The sequence below is a fragment of the Paramormyrops kingsleyae genome, chromosome 12 (genome assembly GCF_048594095.1).
Source record: "Paramormyrops kingsleyae isolate MSU_618 chromosome 12, PKINGS_0.4, whole genome shotgun sequence".
Lineage (NCBI taxonomy): Eukaryota > Metazoa > Chordata > Actinopteri > Osteoglossiformes > Mormyridae > Paramormyrops > Paramormyrops kingsleyae.
The window spans coordinates 7,461,861-7,481,224 of NC_132808.1; the positions used below are offsets into that span (position 1 = coordinate 7,461,861).

A 19,364-nucleotide genomic window follows, 5' to 3' on the forward strand; every position below is an offset into this window, starting at 1 on the left:
GAATTCCTCAAATTGTTGCTACCTGTACAAACATCCACTCAACTGTCATTGCTATTATTTTTGGTTGCAAAATTTCTGATACTAAGGTAGCTGTTTTTTTTTTTTTTAACTTTAGTAGTTTATACATTGGAGTATTTCTACACTAGGTAAAGCCAAAGCTCACCTAATGGTCAACAGGTTGATTAATACAAGCATTTTGAAATTAAGACAAAAAAAACTGTTTTTAGCTGATCTATAGGGTTGACCGAGCCTTAATTTCATGTTGGGGGTTTGCCCACTAAGGTTTCTGAGATCTTCCTTGCTTTGAAGGACCTGTTTCAGTCAACATGTTTATGACATGGAATTCCAGGCAGCGTGACGCTCTGGTGAGGCAGCAAAGTCATTGAATACAGAACATTAGCACACTAAGTGCTGACTCTCCCTGATGTACACCTTCAAAAATTTAAGAGAACCTGATTTAATATGTCCCTAACAGAATGCATTGTGAGCAGATTTAAGAATAACTTCTACATAATTAAGGGATCTCTTTGAGGGAGTGTTTAAGAGCCGGTGAATCAGCCCGGCTTGCTGGAGATTCTGGTTTCTGGTTCCACCTAGACCATTAATTACCCAATTGGATCGGCTCTTACGCTGAATACAGTCGAGCATGCATTCCAGATACGTGATATTTCATTATTTAGGGCAGAGGTGCCCAGCGGGGAGTCGCATAACCTCAGCTCATAAAAATGCTGTTTTCGGAATATTATTTGGATGGGAGGCTGCCCAGTGTTTCCAATGCCCCTGATCCCCGAGATTTCCATTCCTGGATTACAAGGATCTGCTGTGCCTAGTTTGTAAGGGATCTGGGTACATCTGGAAGAAAACTGTAGACCTCTGGTGTTTGTTGTTCAGCTGATAGACAGGGCGGGCAGGTATAGCTGTGGGGCTGAGAGCTTCTTCTGAGACAGCCCTGCTGCTGGGGGGGGGAGAGATCGGACGCCAGTTGGCTCCTCCCCCGACTGCTGGCTGGGGTGTGGCTTTTAAATAAACCTCACGCTACGGTGTGTTTATTCATGATACCAACGCGTCACCTAGCCAAAGCCCCGAGCGGACTTCCGACGAATCCGATCGGAACAAAGAACCTTACAATCACCGTAATTTTTCCTGCCTGTAACGAGCCAAAGTCGAATGATGCTTTAGGCTATCCGAGTGTAAACCGTCGGAAGGTAGAAGATGCTCACCTGTGTAAAGAAATCAAGTGCAGACAGACAGAATACAAACAAATCTTATCTTGTATTAAATTAGCTATAATTATGCAATTGCAAATCTTTTCTGATGGGATATACTTGATTAAAATCTTTTCTTGTGTGTGAGATTAGCGCCAATATTTGCAATCTGCCCCTCAATCCCCCCCCCCCCTCATCCAGCCTAGTTCCGGTCTCCTTCCATACTGGTCTGGAAAGAGCAATGTCTTCCTCTCATGAATCCTGCCTGTTTCCGCCTAGCCCTTTCAGACCGCCTTCTGTCAGAAAACAAAAGATCAATTTTGTGTTGCCTAAGCTCCACCCCCCGCTTCCTTTCCTCTCCGAAGTCCGTCTCCTCCTCCCGCTCCTCCTGGCACACACACGCACACACCCTCTCCCTGGCTCCCTCGTCCTCATAAACATGGTGACACTTGCATTCGGTGTGTGTGTGTGCAAGAGTTAAGCAGGGAGGGTCTAGGAGAGAGAGAGGGAGGGGGTTACAGAAGCGAGAGTGAGTGAGAGAGAGAGAGGGGGCATGTGTGTGCCTTCGATTTAAGGTTAAGGGGAAAAAAAGCAGAAAAACTGAAGTAGCGGCCATATCCTGAGGATTTTTTTGTGGATGTCTCACTGAAGTGCCATATCTGGTTGGAGACTGAAGATTATCCAGATGGGAAGCTCTCATTTGCTGAACAAAGGCTTGCCTTTAGGTAAACAATTGCACTTTTGCTTTTGTGCACGCATCCAGTGTGTGGTGTTACGCAGGCATGTACTCAGATATGTGTATGTACAGTATGGTGTTCTTGCATCCCCTCCCCCCTCCTCTTTCACTTCTTCGCTTTATATGTCTCCCCCTCGCTCTCTGGCTCCTTTATTGTCTTTCACTTCAAGCGCTCCGGTCAGGGTTGGGGCTGAGCCGCAGCTTGCTCCCCCAGCCCGTATTGTTCCCGGCCGCGATCGGAGAGTGTCGCCGGGGGAGGAGTGTGTCGTTGTCGCAGCCGGTCGCGGAGCGCCGACCGCGGATCGGGGCGGGTGTCACCTACGACGGCGGATGACTGGCGCTTTGCGAAATGCTCGCAGGGCCAGATGAAAGCTTTTTTTAGGCGGGGTGTTGCAGCGATCGCACCCCCGCCCCAGCCCCAGCCTCAGCCTCGAAGTGACGGCTCGGGGAGGCCGTTTCTCTCCGGGCTCGGACCCGCACCGGGACGCAGGCGTTTTTCTGCGACTCGCTTCCCATTTTTCCGCCGTGCGGGAAGCAGAGACGGCTCCTTTCTAGAACAGTCTGCTGCGGGAGACTCCGAGCTCAGGACAGACATGTGTGATCTTTCTATTTTTTTCGCCCTTCGGCGCTTAGTAGCGCTATTGTTTCTAATTCTGATGTCTAATATTTGGATTAGATGTATCCAGTCCATTATTTATTTTAAGTCTGAATCCACACATCGCTACCCCCCATACTGTGGAAGTTCACGCCAAAACCATTACATTTCACGTTTCACCCTTAATGAATGTACCCGGGAAAAATATGTCAAAAGATTTTTTTTGTTTTAGTAACGTTTAATTACGTTGGATCTAATACATGGTATTACTTTTGTTAAAGCTACTTCGTGTGCCGATGGAGTAACTGAGATGCCAATACGAGGCCGACTCACTTATTCTGATGATCCTGTAGGACAATAACAAACAAATAAAATATGCAGAATTCACATAATATTGTGGAAGCACAATCATCATTTCTACAAATCACTAACCATTTACTGATCCATTTTACATTTTTGACATTTTAATCGATTTGCCATTATAAAATGAACGGCTTCATTCTCACAAGCATCATATTGTATTTTGAATGATTTTGCAGCCATATAGACTGTAATTATGTAATGGGGGCGAGGGGGGGGGGGGTAATATTGAAAACTACGGACTGTAATAACCTAAGATAGTGGTGTCAGTGTGCAGACAGGGCTGCATGCTGACTGCGCTGGTCAGCTCTGCTCCGCTTTGTGATGGACTTCCATCTGCATCCGAAGGCAGCATACGCTGGATGCTAATAAAATATGTGACGGTTTCCCACAGCTGTTTATCACGTAATACTGATCTGCAGATGGTTCTGGTCCTGACACATTGATGTGTTTCGCACGTCTCCCGCGTTTCACAAGAGCTCATATTGCTCTATCGGTGGCTCTTCTGTGACCTCCGTGTCATGACTGCAGTCTGCTGAAGCGACGGCATCTTTTCTCCCGTTATGCCCCAAATCATTTCCTTCCCCAAATAGTCTAGTAAACTTCAGTAGAGCCACCTCCTGTCTAGGTGCCACGTCAGGCTTTCTGCATGTTGCTGTCCTCCAGGTCCTTCAGGGTGTGACATACTAGCAGAGGTTCACCACACTGTGTGATCCACAGGTTATCAGTAATGCACATGCTTAGTGTTGCTACAGGCTTATGGAAGCACGATATCTCTTCAAGACATCGTTATGATATATTTACGTTGGATGTTGCCTTAATGATGCTCATAGAACTGTAATATTTCATCCAGACTTTTGTCGTAGGTTTATGTGAAGCTGTGTTGCATAAGGATCTTGGGTCTTGCTTTGCGATTAGCAGGCCTTGCTCTGTGAGGCTAGTTTGCACTGAGATGATGTTTAGTTGCCACACTTTGACTGTGCCTCATCTGGAAATTAAAACATTTCCCTTCAGCTCTCACCAATCTAAGCCCAGGGGCTAATTATGCATCACTTTGTTTGTTTCGGAGGTCTCAACACCCACGAAAAACTTCTGCAAGTAGTAATTAGGCATTTTGGGCCATCCAGCTCGACACGCCGATCACGGTGGGGCCGCTCAGCTTGCCCTTAACGTGCCGCGTTAAGTGCTTTCCCATCTCTCCCACGTCTTTCCATGCTCATTGATGCTGGCTTAGGAAGGACAGTAGGGCAGTGTGTTCCCAACGGTCTTTATGACCTTGAAATCGGAGGCTGTCACACCAACACAATTGGAGACCGTGTAGGCAGGTAATGGGTCTTAACACTCAGTCACGCGTTGCATGACTTGGTGTAGCGATCTAGTGTGAAAAATCCATTTCTTAATGTTTGGGGGGCTCCTATGAGCCAGACTGAAACGGAAGGACCCGCAGTACAGCTTAAGCCCCCAGAGATGAGAACAATGACTTCCCCATGCTCTTTAGACAGCTGTGCTGGACATTATTCAGAGGTTAAGTGGCTGGGAAATGTCTTTTTCCTGCCTGGTTTGGTTATTAGCTGAAATGTGTTGTGTGGTTGTAGTTCTGGAAGGTACAGTACAAAATGTATTCTTAATTTGTTCATTTTGAGTGCTGGGTTAGTGCTTTAAACATATTGCAGGCTTGAGCAATATCATACATTTCTCTGATAATTGCACCAACAATTAATAGTAATATCAGGGGTGCGTGTTTGCTTCTGTAGATGACCCATGCAGCGATTAACCATTTGATTTTCACTCTGGCCAATAGCTACATCCATCCATCCATCTTCTAACCACTTATCCTGGTTTGGGTTGTAGGGAGCGTAGGGCAGTCTGCATTTATACGTAATTAATGTATTTTTTTGTAGCTCGTCTGCCTTTCAAATCACCACAGTATCTAAAGGAGGATATTTGATGTCAAAGTGTAAAACAAGCTTTTATTTTTAGCATCATTAAGTTGAGGATTGTGATTGGCTGCTGGGAGAGGGTGATGTGATGTTTCTGCACTCAGCAGAAGTCGGAGGCCCTTGGTGTACCTATGATAGAGGTGTTTACTGCCGCGTGCTCTGATTGGCTGCTGGGAGAGGGTGATGTGATGTTTCTGCACTCAGCAGAAGTCGGAGGCCCTTGGTGTACCTATGATAGAGGTGTTTACTGCCGCGTGCTCTGATTGGCTGCTGGGAGAGGGTGATGTGATGTTTCTGCTCTTCACGCTTTAGCTGCTGCTGGTTTGCTGCTGCTTGTCCGAGTTGGGAGTAAATTAACCATTATTAATGCGGAGGGACAGCAGAGTCATTAAATACCCTGAAAGTCAAGTGCATAAATGTAAACCCCCTGCAGCTCCCGCTACGGGTAACTTACCCAACCGTGAGATATTCCCCGTTGCCCCCCATGACCCGATGACTTCAGGGTTACTCCAGAACTGGGAGCAATGGTCACCATCCCCAGCAGAACCTCACTCCACCCATCTCCCAGTGCTCTGGAAAGGAGCTGTGGCTTCTCTCTCTTTAATTACTTTTCTTGGAACATAAAAACCATCCATCCATCCATCCATCCATCCATCTTTTAACCTCTTTTCCTGGTCAGGGTTTGTGGGGGGGGGGGGGGGGTGTTGGATCCAATCCCAGGCCATACAAGAATATAAAATATAAATCCACCCACCCACTGTATCAGTTTTCAATAACCATGCATTTTCCATTTTCCACAACCGCTGATCTGATCATTAAAGCAAAAACTGGATTCTAGCTGCATATGGAATCCTGCACTTTAACATCGCAGCGCCAAACAGTTATTTTGGGATGGAGATTTAAGCGCCTTACACTCTGAGCTTGCTCAGTGCCCGGCTGTGAGCCGTGTAATATCGAAAGATCCATCCCCTCTGGGACGACTCCTGCCCAGCGATGCTCTAATGCGTTTCCCAGCGGGCCAGTCCCCCCCCACCCCACCCCACCCCACCCCCGTAGCGCGGGCCGTGTGTTCGGACACATCGTGCTAGCCGTGGCATTCCCGCGTCATGCTACGCGCCCCTGCTTTGGCTGTTACACATTTTTCTCTTCGCAATATGAGCACAAAGCATAGGGCTCCGATTACACGCTGTTCTTTATTAAAGTCATATCGTCCTCTTTGCATTCCTCCCGTCACAATGGGCTCCGGTGTCGTGGCACTGAGTGCTCTCTCCATCTTAAAGGAAAAGGCAATACAGCATAAGTTTGCAGATCTATCTTCCATCCATCCATCCATCCATCCACCCACCTATTTATCTTCCAACCTTTTCCATGCTGTGCTTTTATTAAAATTGACATAACAGTGTGTTTGGTGACTTTGTCGTTTACATTGTGTGTGTTTTATTTTATGCTATTTTAAGTTCTGTTTAATACTGGGGTCACATGGTAGCCTCACACCTCTGGGGCCAGGGTTCGGGTCGCCACCATGGCTGCTAGTGTGTGGAGTTTGCATGTTCTTCCCGTGTCGTCATGGGATTTCCTCCAGGTGCTCTGGTTTCACACCATAGTCCAAAAAAACACGCTGAGGCTGATTGGAGTTACGAATCCTGGATTGGTGTAAATGCTGTATGCGTCTTGTGATGGCGTGAAGCCCCATCCTGGGTTGTTCCCTGCCTTGTTCCCATTGTGTCCAGGATTGGTTCTAGGCCCCATGACCCTGCATAGGACTAGCAGGTATAGAAAATGGGTGGATGCTTATGAAATATTGTTTAATATATTTTCTTAATTAGGGACTTTTAGTACGTGACGGATTTTCAGTTGACAAGCAGTGTGTCAGTGTCTTGTCATGTGGTTCTGGTCGCCCCGGGCTCAGTGCTGCTGTAAGGGGGAGGATCACTTTTGGGGTGACCTGTGCACTTTGGGGGTGACCCGTGCTTTTTTGTGAGGACACCCCATCTGCATCCTTAAGGGACAGTAGGATATTTTGGCTGGGTGTCAGTGTCTGCTGCCTCATTGGCCAGCAGCGAAGCGTGCCATTGGCTGGGGGGGGGGGAGAGTAGACGGGGTCAGCGATGGCACCCCCCCCTCCCAATGAGGGAATGGCCACATCCCAGAGTCAGCTCACATCTCCTAGAGGTTGGAGTCTCGCCCTCCTGACATCTGCTTATTACTGAAATAATCTTCCAGCCTAAAATATTATGTAAGATTACGCCTTCATTAAGCAGGTTTTCTGATGAGTGCAGTTCAGTGATAATGTGAACCGGTCGGCTGATGTCTGCCTGATTCATTAATGTACCACTTAAATGATTAGTTGCTTATTTAAATGTAGTCAAGACCCCCATGCCTGTATAAAAATGTCCATCTTTGGCAAAGTCCCCCATTGTTAAAAACTTATAAATATCACGTTAGATTTCAGATCACCATGTAATACTTGGATTTCCTCTTTAATGTCGGCTGGCTGTAGTTTATTAAAATTTCCATCGGAGAAGCCGAGCCGCGTGCTGCTAATGGGCAGATAAATCATGTGCGAGAGGACAGCTATCTGGAGGCCATTTTGTATATAATTTAAATCAGTAATGAGAAGCTGTCATGAAGGGATGGGGAGCGCAGCTTTAATTCACCCTGATGTGCTGTCACTCACAGGAGGCAGCGTGGGGCAGCCGGGCCCAGCAGAACCCCCCCATGCATACACACACACCCAAGACAGTGTCCAGCACACACAGAGTGACAGGTTTGTAATTATATCTTTGTGGGGACTCTCCATAAATTTCTATGGAGAAAAATCTAATCCCAACAATGACGACCGTAACCCCTACCCAGCCCGAACCTTAGCCATAAGTAACCAAACAAAACACAAGACGTTTGGCATTTTTAGTTCTATGATTGTGGTCACAGATTTTTAAAGAATTGAGTTTCCCCTTGTGGGGACCAAAAAAATCGCCTTCGCAACATCAAGATAACAGGTTTTTCTGACGTCGTTGGGGCATTTGGTCTCTGTGAATTTTTAAGTCCATAATCTCCACAAATGAAAATTAATATCAATAAGAATAAACCTTCCTAGTGCAGCTGAGTTTATCATCTTAGGCTAGCATAGTGGTATATCTGTGTCCTTGTTTTTAAGTCCGTTTTCAGAAGGATGGAGAATCAATGAGTGTGTCTGTGGACGTATTCAAGCTCTTGGCAGCAGGCTGTGAATGTGAGAGATGGAAAGCACTCCTGGTTCAAAACCGCTCTGAGTTGGGTTTTTCAGAAATCTCGGAGAGACCCACAGTACTGGCTCATTGAGTAGCCAATCACGGTCATTGTAGCGAAAAGCAAGGAGTTATTAATAACTACATGGTTGAACATAATCTGCAGTCACTCTCTCGTACAAATTAAGGGTGATTTTCAGATCGTGGGCAGGCTGCTAGTATTTTGGTAGTTTTCTGTTTCTCGCCAGGCTGGGCTGTAATCAAAGCAGACAGCAGCTCCCCGGGTCCCGAATCGGCCCTGTTTGGGCCCTGGAGCTTCTCTGTTAGCTGCTGAGCCACCCAGCAATATGAGCACATAGCACTGCATACCCTGGCAGCTGTTGTAGCTCAGTAGGTCAGGGCACTGTGTTTTTAGTCAGAAGGTCGCTGGTTCAAATCCCATTGTTGGCGGAATTGTTTTACTGTTGGGCCCTTGAGTGAAGCACTTAAAAATGTGTTGCTTTGAATAAAAGCATCAGGTAAATAAATAATGTGGTTTGGCTTCAGTTGCCTTGTAGGTCACTGCTGCTTTAAAAGTGGATGCGTTTGACGGCTAAAACGTGGAATGCCACAATACATGCAGAAGTATGTGGAGAACATTTTATGTATATAAATGAGGTTCATCACGCAGGGAAGAAATCCACTCCATTTACATCTACATTAGGAAGAGGTTGTGTGTGATTCCATTTAATTAGGCTGTGCAGATGTGTTACAAGTGAATTATTAAACATATTCACACTCACATCAGAAGAATGCACCACTGGAGTAACATAACTTTGTGTGCATTCTCAGGTGAGCCGCTTTAGTTGTGTATTGCAGTGTGTTACAGTGGGGGATGCTGTGTACTGTAGTTTGTATTACAGTGGTTAGAAAAAATGTTTATTGGAGTGGTCCACAGGGGCTGAGTCCTTATTATAGTGCCAAAGATTTCAAGAATGCCCCCCCCCCCCCTCCTGGGATCAATTAAGTTAATCTTATCTTATCTTAGATAGAAAGGGACAGTGTCTATTACAGAATTTTTGTGAGGGGTTGTAAAACAGGATGTGCGGGGGCTGTAAGTGTTAACCAGTCACTGCAGTGATTCTGGGGGTTGGTGTGGCTCAGTGGGTTAAGAGCAGTGCAGATAAAATTCACTGCCGGCCCCCAGAGCAATGTCTTAACCCACAGCACCTGCCAGGACTGTCTGACACGGCTTTGTCAAAAATTAAACAAATAAATAATGTGTGGATGAAACTTCCCGCTAAGTATGTCAGCAGCCTGCAGTTGCTGCTGTGAGATGTCCAGGGCGTGAATGCAGCACGGAGGTCCTCTGTGGGACCCGGCTGGGAATTACTCCAGCAATACCATTCCATACCATTTAAGGAACACTGCTTTATTAGCTGGGGTGTAACCCCAGCAGAACTGGGCTGGTGCACGAAGACCACATGGAATCAGCAGAAGATGAGGAGCACGTCCATTACTGCTCCCTGAGTCTTTGGGGCAGGTATGCGGGGTCCAAGCTAGAATGGAGTAGTGCTACTTCATCAATATATTAATGGGGAAATTCTCTCTTCACCTAAAACATCTTGGTCTCTGCGAGACACTCAGACAGGTGTGAGCAAGTTTGGGAATGGGGGAGTGAGGCAGGGGGGGGGCATACAGCTAGGAGTTAAGGGCCTTGGTTTGGGGGTCCTAGTCATGTGACTATTCTGCCAGGGTTGGGGCACGAACTTGCGACCTTCTGACCACAGCCACAGAGGCTAAGCCCGCTTAGCTACACACCACAAAGCTGTGGTGACAGGGAGAGCTGACCCACGGTGGAGATTGTTGATGTTTATGTCGTGTAGAGAGCGTATGTTCAATGCTTGGCAGTCTGGTGAGGAAAACCGGAAAACAGGCCTCGCAGAATCACCCGCAGGGCCGCCCGCTCCTTCGGAGGAATCCGTTCGGAGACTTAATTTAATTTAGCGGCAGAATAGCCCTTCAACACTGAATTCATGCTGACATGCAAGGAATGCAAATTCACTATTCGGAACATTAAATTAATTGGTGGTTTAACAGTGAGTTCTAGCTCACTGTGCAGGGAAAAATGGTGAAAAAACACCCTTTTGATGGTTCTCACGGTTCGGGTCAATGAACTCTATAAGAACGGACACACGCTAAAGCAGTTAGCAAGTTCACCAGAGTGTGAAGACGAAGGGTGTGTGGGTTTGCGTGCTGGTCCTCTGCCAATCACACACGTCCATTTATCACCGCTATGGTGGCATCATACACCCCCCGAAACACTAGCTACACTTCAGTGGGTATCATATTCTGCTTTTAATATTTGTATTTCTTAGGGAAGGTTTCCTTTCAGAGGAAACATGCTGATAGGGTGAGAATGGAAGGTTAACCTGAGTTCAGCCCGCATCTCCGCTCGCGGTGAGTGCTTCCCGCCCTTCGGGGGGCGTCGCCGGTGTCGCCACAGCCTAGCCGTGCTGTTTGCCCACAGATGTGCGCTGACACGACTCGACGCACCTGAAGCCGCAGCAGCAAACCACACCCACAGCAGCTCAGATAACAGCTCGGCCTTTATGCTGCTCATGCTTCTCGCTTGATTGCCAAATCCTGCTTGACTAGTTTCTTCCCCCCACCTTCATATTTTTGATTCTCTCTTCCAAAGCAAACTTAAAAATTCTCACCTCCACTTCAGCTGTCTGGGAGGGGTCAACGTCGGCCTAATCCTGTCATCTTCATCGTTTTTTGAGGCCAGTGACTGGACCGCTGTTGTAGGTGTAGCTTTCTGCAGAAATATATTTACAATGTACTTTAAGAGTATCATTATAAGTATGTGATGCTGAGGTTTTTCATGCTGAAGTTTCCAGAAACTGCACCCTAGGGAAGTTCTCCCACAGGCTGGTACATCAAAAAGCACCTTCTTTGCCTTTCATCTATCATGAAGAAAAATACATTAGTTCCAGGTGCCCCAGATCAAACGCATTGTCTTTTACTGCATGTTCAAAGCTGGTGACCAGCCATGTTCTACAGACGTCAGAGGGACAGAGACCGGCTGTGTTCTGCAGACATTAGAAAGGCAGTCACCGTTAGAGGGACAGTAACTGTCCGTGTTCTACAGACATTAGAGGGACAGTGACCGGTCGTGTTCTAGGGGCTAGAGGGAGAGAGAGTGGCCGTGTTCTACAGACATCAGAGGGATAGTGACTGGTCGTGTTCTATAGACATTACAGGGACAGAGACTGGTCGTGTTCTAGACACTAGAGGGAGAAAGAGTGGCTATGTTCTACAGATGTTCGAGAGATAGCGACCTGCAATGTTCTATAGACTTTAAAGGGATAGTGACCAGCTGTCTTTTACAGACATTATGGTTACAGAGACTGGCTGTGGTGTATAAACTTCGGAGGGATACAGACTGCCCGTGTTCTACAGATTTGGCGATCACACTGTGTCGAAATCTGAGCCATTTGTATCTAAGCCAGTACAGAATTAGTGACATTACTGGTTTGTCTGTAAAATAAGCTTTGTTCTCACCCCTTAAAGTGGCATGAGGTCCTCATTTTGGAGGGTTTAATCACTGTCTGTGCCTTACCACATGGTCACATGTGTTGTGTTCTTCTTGCTTTCCCTCTTGGCTCTCAGGAGTTCATAGACATACCCACGTTATCTGCCAGTTTGTGGCAAGCTTTTTTGGCCATTTTAGGAACCCACATTTTGTTGTGGTAAACAGTACAGCACAATATTTTTGTCAGACGGAATTTCACCCAGTTGCAAACTTCACCCATGAAGCTGATTTCATGAATGGGCTTCGGTGTGATCTGTACTGTCTTCCTCATTCCATCTGACCCTGATTGGCCGCTGCTCCACTTGTGCTGGGCCCCGTCCCGCTCCCTTGAAGTACTTGTTTCTGACTGGCCCGCAACATCTTCCGTTCACACCTGTGGAGATTGTTTGTAGAGAAAACCTGTCCGTAGATAAATGAAAGCCTCCCAAGCTCCCTGCCAGACGTAGACAGACGTAGACCCAGCTGGAAGTGCACGATTTGCAGCCATGTTTAGTGAAGGATCCTGGGATTCTGGAGGTTTTGAAGAGCTTTGGAGGGCCATGACAAGTGTGTGTGTTTCTCCGTTTCTGCACTGTGTCTTGACTTGCCATGTGTATGCGAGTGCATGCAGTAACTTTATTGGGAATGTTTGTATGCACTTCTGTACATTATTATTCTCTCACAGTCACGACTGAATCCCCCTGGGTTCAGTAGGTGTGCACCACAGCGCTCTCTCACAGTCATGACTGAATCCTCCTGTGTTCAGTAGGTTTGCACCACAGCGCTCTCTCACAGTCACGACTGAATCCCCCTGGGTTCAGTAGGTGTGCACCACAGCGCTCTCTCACAGTCACGACTGAATCCCCCTGGGTTCAGTAGGTGTGCACCACAGCGCTCTCTCTCAGTCACGACTGAATCCTCCTGTGTTCAGTAGGTTTGCACCACAGTGCTCTCTCACAGTCACGACTGAATCAATCCATCCATCCATCCATACATTTTCTAAAACCACCTGTTCTGTGCAGGGTCGCGGGGGGTCTTGAGCCTATCCTGGAGGTTATGGGCACAAGACAGGGAACAACCCAGGATGGGGCGCCAACCCATCACAGGGCACACTCACCCACTCATGCACACCTATCGGCAATTTGGGAACACGACTGAATCTTCCCGTGTTAAATAGGTTTGCATTACAGCGCTCTCTCACAGTCATGGCTGAATTCTCATGTGTTCAGTAGGTTTGCATTACATTGTTCTCTCACAGTCAAGGCTGAATTCTCCTGTGTTCACTAGGCTTGTTCCACAGCCCTCTCTCTCACAGTAACAGCTGAATTTACCTATGAGACAGAACTGTTCCCCATGAAAGGCACCCTTCCAAAGATCAGTCATATCAAGATGGTTACTTGGATAGCGTGGACATAAACATCACTATCTGATACCGGCATGTGAAAATACACAGTCTCTGACACGGCTTTCTCTGCTTGCACTGATCTGCCGCTCTGCCCCCTTTTTTGTGCTGATTGCTCCGATTCGCGGTGATTGAACCATACGTGCTTTTTTGAGAACCTTGCTAATACGGAAAATTGCACTGAAAATACTGGAATCGGGGGTGAGAGCCCTCTGCAGTTTAGATTGTTTGCACCCCTCTGACTCCGATGGAAATGCTCTGGAGACACCTTTGTTGTAAGGAGAAAAACTGTAAATATTTTCGCCAGCCCAGTTTGTTTTTCAAGTTCAGCTTCATGATTCAGGCGGACATTTCCTGGCAAAGACCGGACAGGAATCCGGTACATATTCTTTGGGCCAAGGGACCACTTGGTGTGGGTTTGAGTTACATTCATTTGCTGCCATTGAACTGACACGATATTTTAATTCATACCAACATGCCAAACAGTAATTGGCATAAAAGCTAGCTAAATTAAAAGTAGACGTCAAAACACGAGGATGCACAATTTTTGACACTTCAAAAGATTTAAAGCTGCTTCTTGCCGCCTTGTTGAGTGTTAACTCGGTTGTAACCCCCACTGACACTGAATCTCCTGCCAATTAAATCCCAACCCGGCTGATTGCAGTGCTTCAAGCTATTTTGTTATTATGTACACAGCGACACAGTTAACATCATTCAGAACAATAGAGAGGGAGTGTTTTAATTCCCCATCCCCATATAAGATGAGAGACCAGACAGCATTTCATTTAACCTAAACAGCATTGCACCTGTTATTTCAAGAGGTATCGCAGTATAAATCAACGTCACATGCAGCTGGACAATTAAGATTTAGATTTTTGAACACTTTTGGGTATATTTTATTGTTGTTAGGCTGTTGATTATGAAAATCACCTTAAATCTTCACTTAATTTAACACTTACTATTTTTTTTTTCTTTGTGATATTTTAAGTCTACTAGTATATTGTCCCCAAAGCTGTTTTGGTCAGTCCAGGAACATCTGGGCATTTCCTCAGCGCAATGCTGTCTTAGACATGCCTGGTCATGCTTAGTCAGGCAAGACGATGGCGGACGGGCTATAAAAGCCGCCCGCATATAGAAATGCTGTGAATTACATTGATACGGTCTGAACGCATGTCCAAGAACGTGTGCTTCAGGCAATAGCACAGTGAGTCTACTTAAAAATAGCATTTATAATAGCATTAATAGCGCCGTCATCAGGAAGACTCAATACCGAAGAATTGTCTCGTCAATGTCTCAATAGCCGCGATACGTTCTGTGACATTTGTGGCAAGTATACGCTTAAGGCTGAAAGACGCTCTTATTAAATAGCCTATCAGCTCTACTACGGCTGTCAAATTGGTGACTACGACAAACCTTGGGCTGGTCTTAGCTGCTGTGCGACATGGGCTGTCAACCTGAGAGCTTTGCTCAGAGGTACTCCGGAGTCGATGCCATTTGCCTGACGATATGGTGAGAACAGAAGGATCAGGCGAAGGACTGACTAATGTATCTTGCTTCTCTGCTAAAAATAAGAAATCAATCAAATACCTGCCTTCGGCTATGGGAGCAGTGCAGCAGGACAATAGTTTGCCAGCACCGAAGCTGTCAGAAAGACGACGAGGCAGGTGAAGATGCCGCAATGCACTAACCAGATACGGAAAGCGACGGTGAAGGTGTTCGAGCGATGATGCCTGGTTATCGTCCCCTGATAACACGGCCAGAATTAAATGACCCGCTCAGGGACTTAGTTTTGTCAAAAGCAGAAGTGGAATGGCGTTTGCTGTCACCAGGTACGAAAATGTCTGTCTTTCGAGCCACCAAGAACGTTTTAGTTAAAAGATCTGCTGGTGGGGTCCTAAGAAAATAGCATGAAAGGCCTTCAAGGATGTCGTTGAGAATTTACTTGGCAACTATGAAGCACCAGACTATATGCAGCTGATTGATGACATGCTTCTGGCATGCAAAACCATGTAGTGCAACACGTTTTTGAAAATTCATTTTCTACATTCTCACATGAGCTTCTGCTGATCTTGTTGCGGTCAGTGAAAAACATGGTGCAAGGTATCACCAGAACACTACAGCCATGGGAAAGTGTTCCCAGGGAAGCCGTCAGTGCTGGCTGACTCTCGTTGGACATGGAGACGAGAGGCATCGTATGCCGATTACAAATGAAAATCAGTGGATTTGACACTTTTAGCTCAGTTGTACTAACGCAATGTGTCAGCATCATTATGCAATTAGACATGCTGAATCTAATCAAATTTAAATTCATTTAATGTTTCTCCAGCTTCTACTTGATTATAGCAAATCTGAAAGTATTTTCATGTTCAGCTTGAAGTTGTTTTTCGTAATTCCCAGTTTTCTTCAAGAAACAAAAAATTCAGGAGGCTAAAAATTGTTGTCCATCGTTATCATTAATTGCCTGTTAGTGGATCAAAAAATAATTGTGTATATATATATAATGTCACCATTCATTTGGGAAATGTACAGAATCATTTAGTGAAATATTGGCTGTTTTTTCTAGTCCTGATGTTTCGCTTTGTTGCTTCATTTTTCCAGGTTATATAGATTGTTGCGCTCTCTCTAACTACCTGCACTTGCTGGTCATTGTCACATATTCTATGGGAAACAAAGGTCTTCTGCGGCTGAGAGAAAACATTTCCCTTGGGAGTTTCCTGTGGTTCCGTTTCCACTGGCACTCTGGTTGTTGGGGTGTATCTATAAAGTGATCTGGAAGCTTCCGCTGACCACCTCCTCCCCCGCAGGCATTCGACCCCCCATCATGAACGGGCCTATGCACCCCCGGCCGCTCGTGGCCCTGTTGGATGGCCGTGACTGCACAGTGGAGATGCCTATCCTGAAGGACGTGGCCACGGTGGCCTTCTGTGACGCTCAGTCCACGCAGGAGATCCATGAGAAGGTAGGCACCACGGACCTCCCGGCGCCCGTCAGTCTGCCCGTCACCGGCTGCTGTCGGTCTGCTCATGCTAATGCGCTTTGAGTCCCCCTACAGACAGCCAAAACTGCTCCTTTCATTAGAAAGATTTAATGTTTTTTTCAGACATTTGTACCAGTGTGATTATTCAAATCAGTAACCTTGTTTAATCTCAATTTTCCTGCTTTTTCAGTTTGTACTGTGGCAAATAACTCGAAAATAAAGTGTTTAGTGTATTACCATTGCGTGCGGGGCCCTTTTACCGCAGTTGGGAAGGTCCCCTCCCTGTACAGCTGGGTAATTAGCCAGACAGTTTGGGTCAGCCGGGTCAGTCTGGCCGAGGCCCTCCATGCCCTGCTCGCATTTTAGCCCAGTTTTCTGCTGGCTGAATGCTGCTTGTGTTGGGTTTGGAGCCTGTAGGAAGCCCCCTGGTCCCACACATGCATTTCATTCCATCCTCATTCTGATGCGCTGCTGAAAAGCCATGTAAAACCTATTTGGGGTTTTGCAATTGAAATGCTTGTGCTTTGTGTAAATTATTACCCCTCTCTCTCTCATTGTGATCTGTCTTTTGTGTTGTTGTGTTTTATGTTGCACTTATGGTCATGGAGAACGATATTTCCTCTCACTGTATACTTATTGTATATTGTTGGGATGACAATTAAGCTCTACTTACTTACTTATTTAGTAAGTTAAGGCTTACATGAGTAAGTAAGTGTCCAGATGTGCGTCATAGACATGTGGAGCCGCTAAGTAGCAAACATACGGCCGCATCAGGCCCCGTGTGCTTATTTACCGGTAGCGATCGGCGTCTTTTACCTGTCAGAAAGTTCGTCTGAAGCCGGACGCATAATGAATGCAAGCAGACGGTTTCAGATGCTTGCTTGTGCTTTGAGTGTCTCGGTGAGCTTTGAAGAGCTTAGGATGTGAGCGGGGGGCCGTTTGATGTGAACGCAGATGAATGGGACTGATTCCAGCCGTCATAATTTACATAGACAGGTGTCTGATTTAAGAGCGCGTCAGTTCATTCAAGCTTACAAAAGAATTCATGTTCTTTAATGAGGCGGTTTGAATTTGCAAACAAATGGCTGAGAGCTACCAAGTCAAAGAAGTGTCTGTCCATCCATCCATCCATCCATCCATCCATCCGTTTTACATAAAAGCTTATTTAGGACAAGGGCCTGCAGCCTGCCTCAGGGCATGGGGCAGGTGACACTCAATAAGCAATTACAATATTTTAACTCCTAAGCTTAAAAAATTGTCAATGTCTATTAAAATATTGGGCGTCATTAATGCCGACTTTGACTGAAATGCGAACTCCCTTAGGGTTCAGATCTAGTGTCATTTATAATTAAGGCTAATTTACTTTTTGGGTAGTAATTTTGTCAAAATGTTGTGATGCATACATTATTAAAGATTCATTTTTATTATTTGGACATTATCAGGACTGATAGGGCCAAAAAAAACTGGCTGCAGTTATTGCAGTAATTTTGATTCTGATGTTTTTTGTCAGACGGAGTTCAGTGGCATGTTCCTGCTTTTAAGCGTGCCGTTAAAGGAATGTAAAAGCATGTACTGTTAGCATGTTTGATGTATTTTGTTTAGGCTGAGCATGCTGCGTAATCTTAGCTTAAGCAGCAAACACAAACGGCCTGTTTTAATCTAGAAAACCGGTGAACGAATGGAATGGAGGCTTATTTGCTTTCGGTGAAGGTCTATCACAGATCAGATATCTCTAAAGACACTTGACAGCCGTTACACACGTGACAGGCCTAACTCTGATTAACCACTTAACTAATCCAGCGTGACAGATACTGTGAGCATTGATTTAGCAACGTCCCTCTTCTTTACAGTACAGATCTAAACAGTGGAGTCCTAACAGGCCCCTGTGTCAGGAATGAGTTTACGGTGTGGAATTCCCTTGTACTGTCATTTCAGATTCACCTTAAACTTTTAAGACCGTAAACACTCAGAAAAATCAACTAGGATCCATCACTAACTCAGCTGCTTAAAAATCCAAATTGTCACTATCGGTTGGGGTGAATGCCTGATCGAGTGATGAGAATCGCATATAACCATCATCTCTCTGTTGCCCACTGAAAGCAGGCAGAAAACCCAGTCCAGACTGGGGCTGATTCTGCATTATTTTGAAACAGTCTGGTATATAGCTGTAGATCCGAGCATTAGCTAACTGACGTGGCGATATTTCTGTGGCATTTGTCATGGTTATTTGCTCACTTCCCTTCCGAGCCAAAAACGAAAAGATAAGTAACCCTGACACGAGCCGGATGCGGCACCTTGGATGGAGGGTTTGGGTCAGGCAGGACCAACGACCCAGGAGAAGCGTTAGGGCAGCTGGATCTGCCAGCGAGCCGTGTTTTCCTGTGTGTGTGTGCGTGCATGTGAGTGTGTGTGTGCGTGCATGTGAGTGTATGTGTATGTGTGTGCGCACGTTTTTTTTATTTTTTTTGGGCTGTTCACCATCCCGGCGGATCGCCAGGCCGAATCCGAGTGAACATTTCCTCTGTTCTCAGAAGCAGATGGCGCCGTACCCCCCCCCCCCGCCCGCCCGCCCGTTTAAGGCGCCGGGCTTGCGGCAGCCATGCTCCTGTGCTAATTAATAGTTCTGCTTTTGATTTAATTAAGGAATCTGGCCACTCTCACAAAATAATAACAAATGGAAGGGGTTTTCACAGAGAAGAGGAAGCAGTTAATCGGAGGGGAGAGAGGTTTGATGCGGCTGACCTGAGGGCAGGGGTGGGACACAGCGGCAATCAAAGTGCATCATGGGTAATGCCATCTGGGAGCTCTCCTGGTTCTGACCAAAGGCTAAGTTTAAGGGGATCAAAAAGGCTGTTTTCATCGTAAAAGAGCTCATTGAAAACAGAATTTTCTTCTACATATAAAGATTGGGTAAAATGCTGTGTCTAAATAAGACATTTTTTTGCATTGACTGTAATTTTACCACTGGTTAGTTTATTGATTTATCACAGAAATCAAGGGGTTAGAATTAAGAATAAAAATTGCAGAAACAGCTGAATGAATTTACAGGTAAGGGCAACTCCACTGGCAGTGCTGAAAATATTATAATCAATAGTCCCTGGTGAAATATTTTGTAATTCATTAAATACAAAAACACAAAAACTTTTCATGTTGTATATGTCTAGAAGTTTATACTTAGGAATGGCTTTTTAATTTAGGTCTAACTGCTTTGTAAATGCATTTAATTATGAAATGCAAGGGTCCTCATTAATCTCAGCACTCAGTGGTTGTGTAAAAGGGAAATTCTGAATATGAAGTCTGTAAATATATTAGTCTGTTTTGTGGAATCCTGCTTTGAGAGTGTGCATTCAGTAAATCAGTCAAATA

At 45.8% G+C, this 19,364-nt stretch overlaps 1 protein-coding gene across 6 annotated transcripts in view; it reads left to right on the forward strand.

Annotated features, from left to right (window-relative positions):
• LOC111837709 (C-terminal-binding protein 1) overlaps positions 1-19,364 on the forward strand; it is a 77,151-nt gene that overhangs the window by 37,515 nt on the left and 20,272 nt on the right. For 5 of the 6 annotated variants that reach the window (XM_023799998.2, XM_023799999.2, XM_023800001.2 and 2 more), the window contains exon 2: positions 15,826-15,980. In XM_023799998.2, the coding sequence (XP_023655766.1) occupies positions 15,826-15,980 (155 nt within the window). Of the gene's footprint in view, positions 1-1,592; positions 1,931-15,825; positions 15,981-19,364 lie in introns of those variants that run through there. The other variant, XM_023799997.2, reaches the window with a different exon arrangement.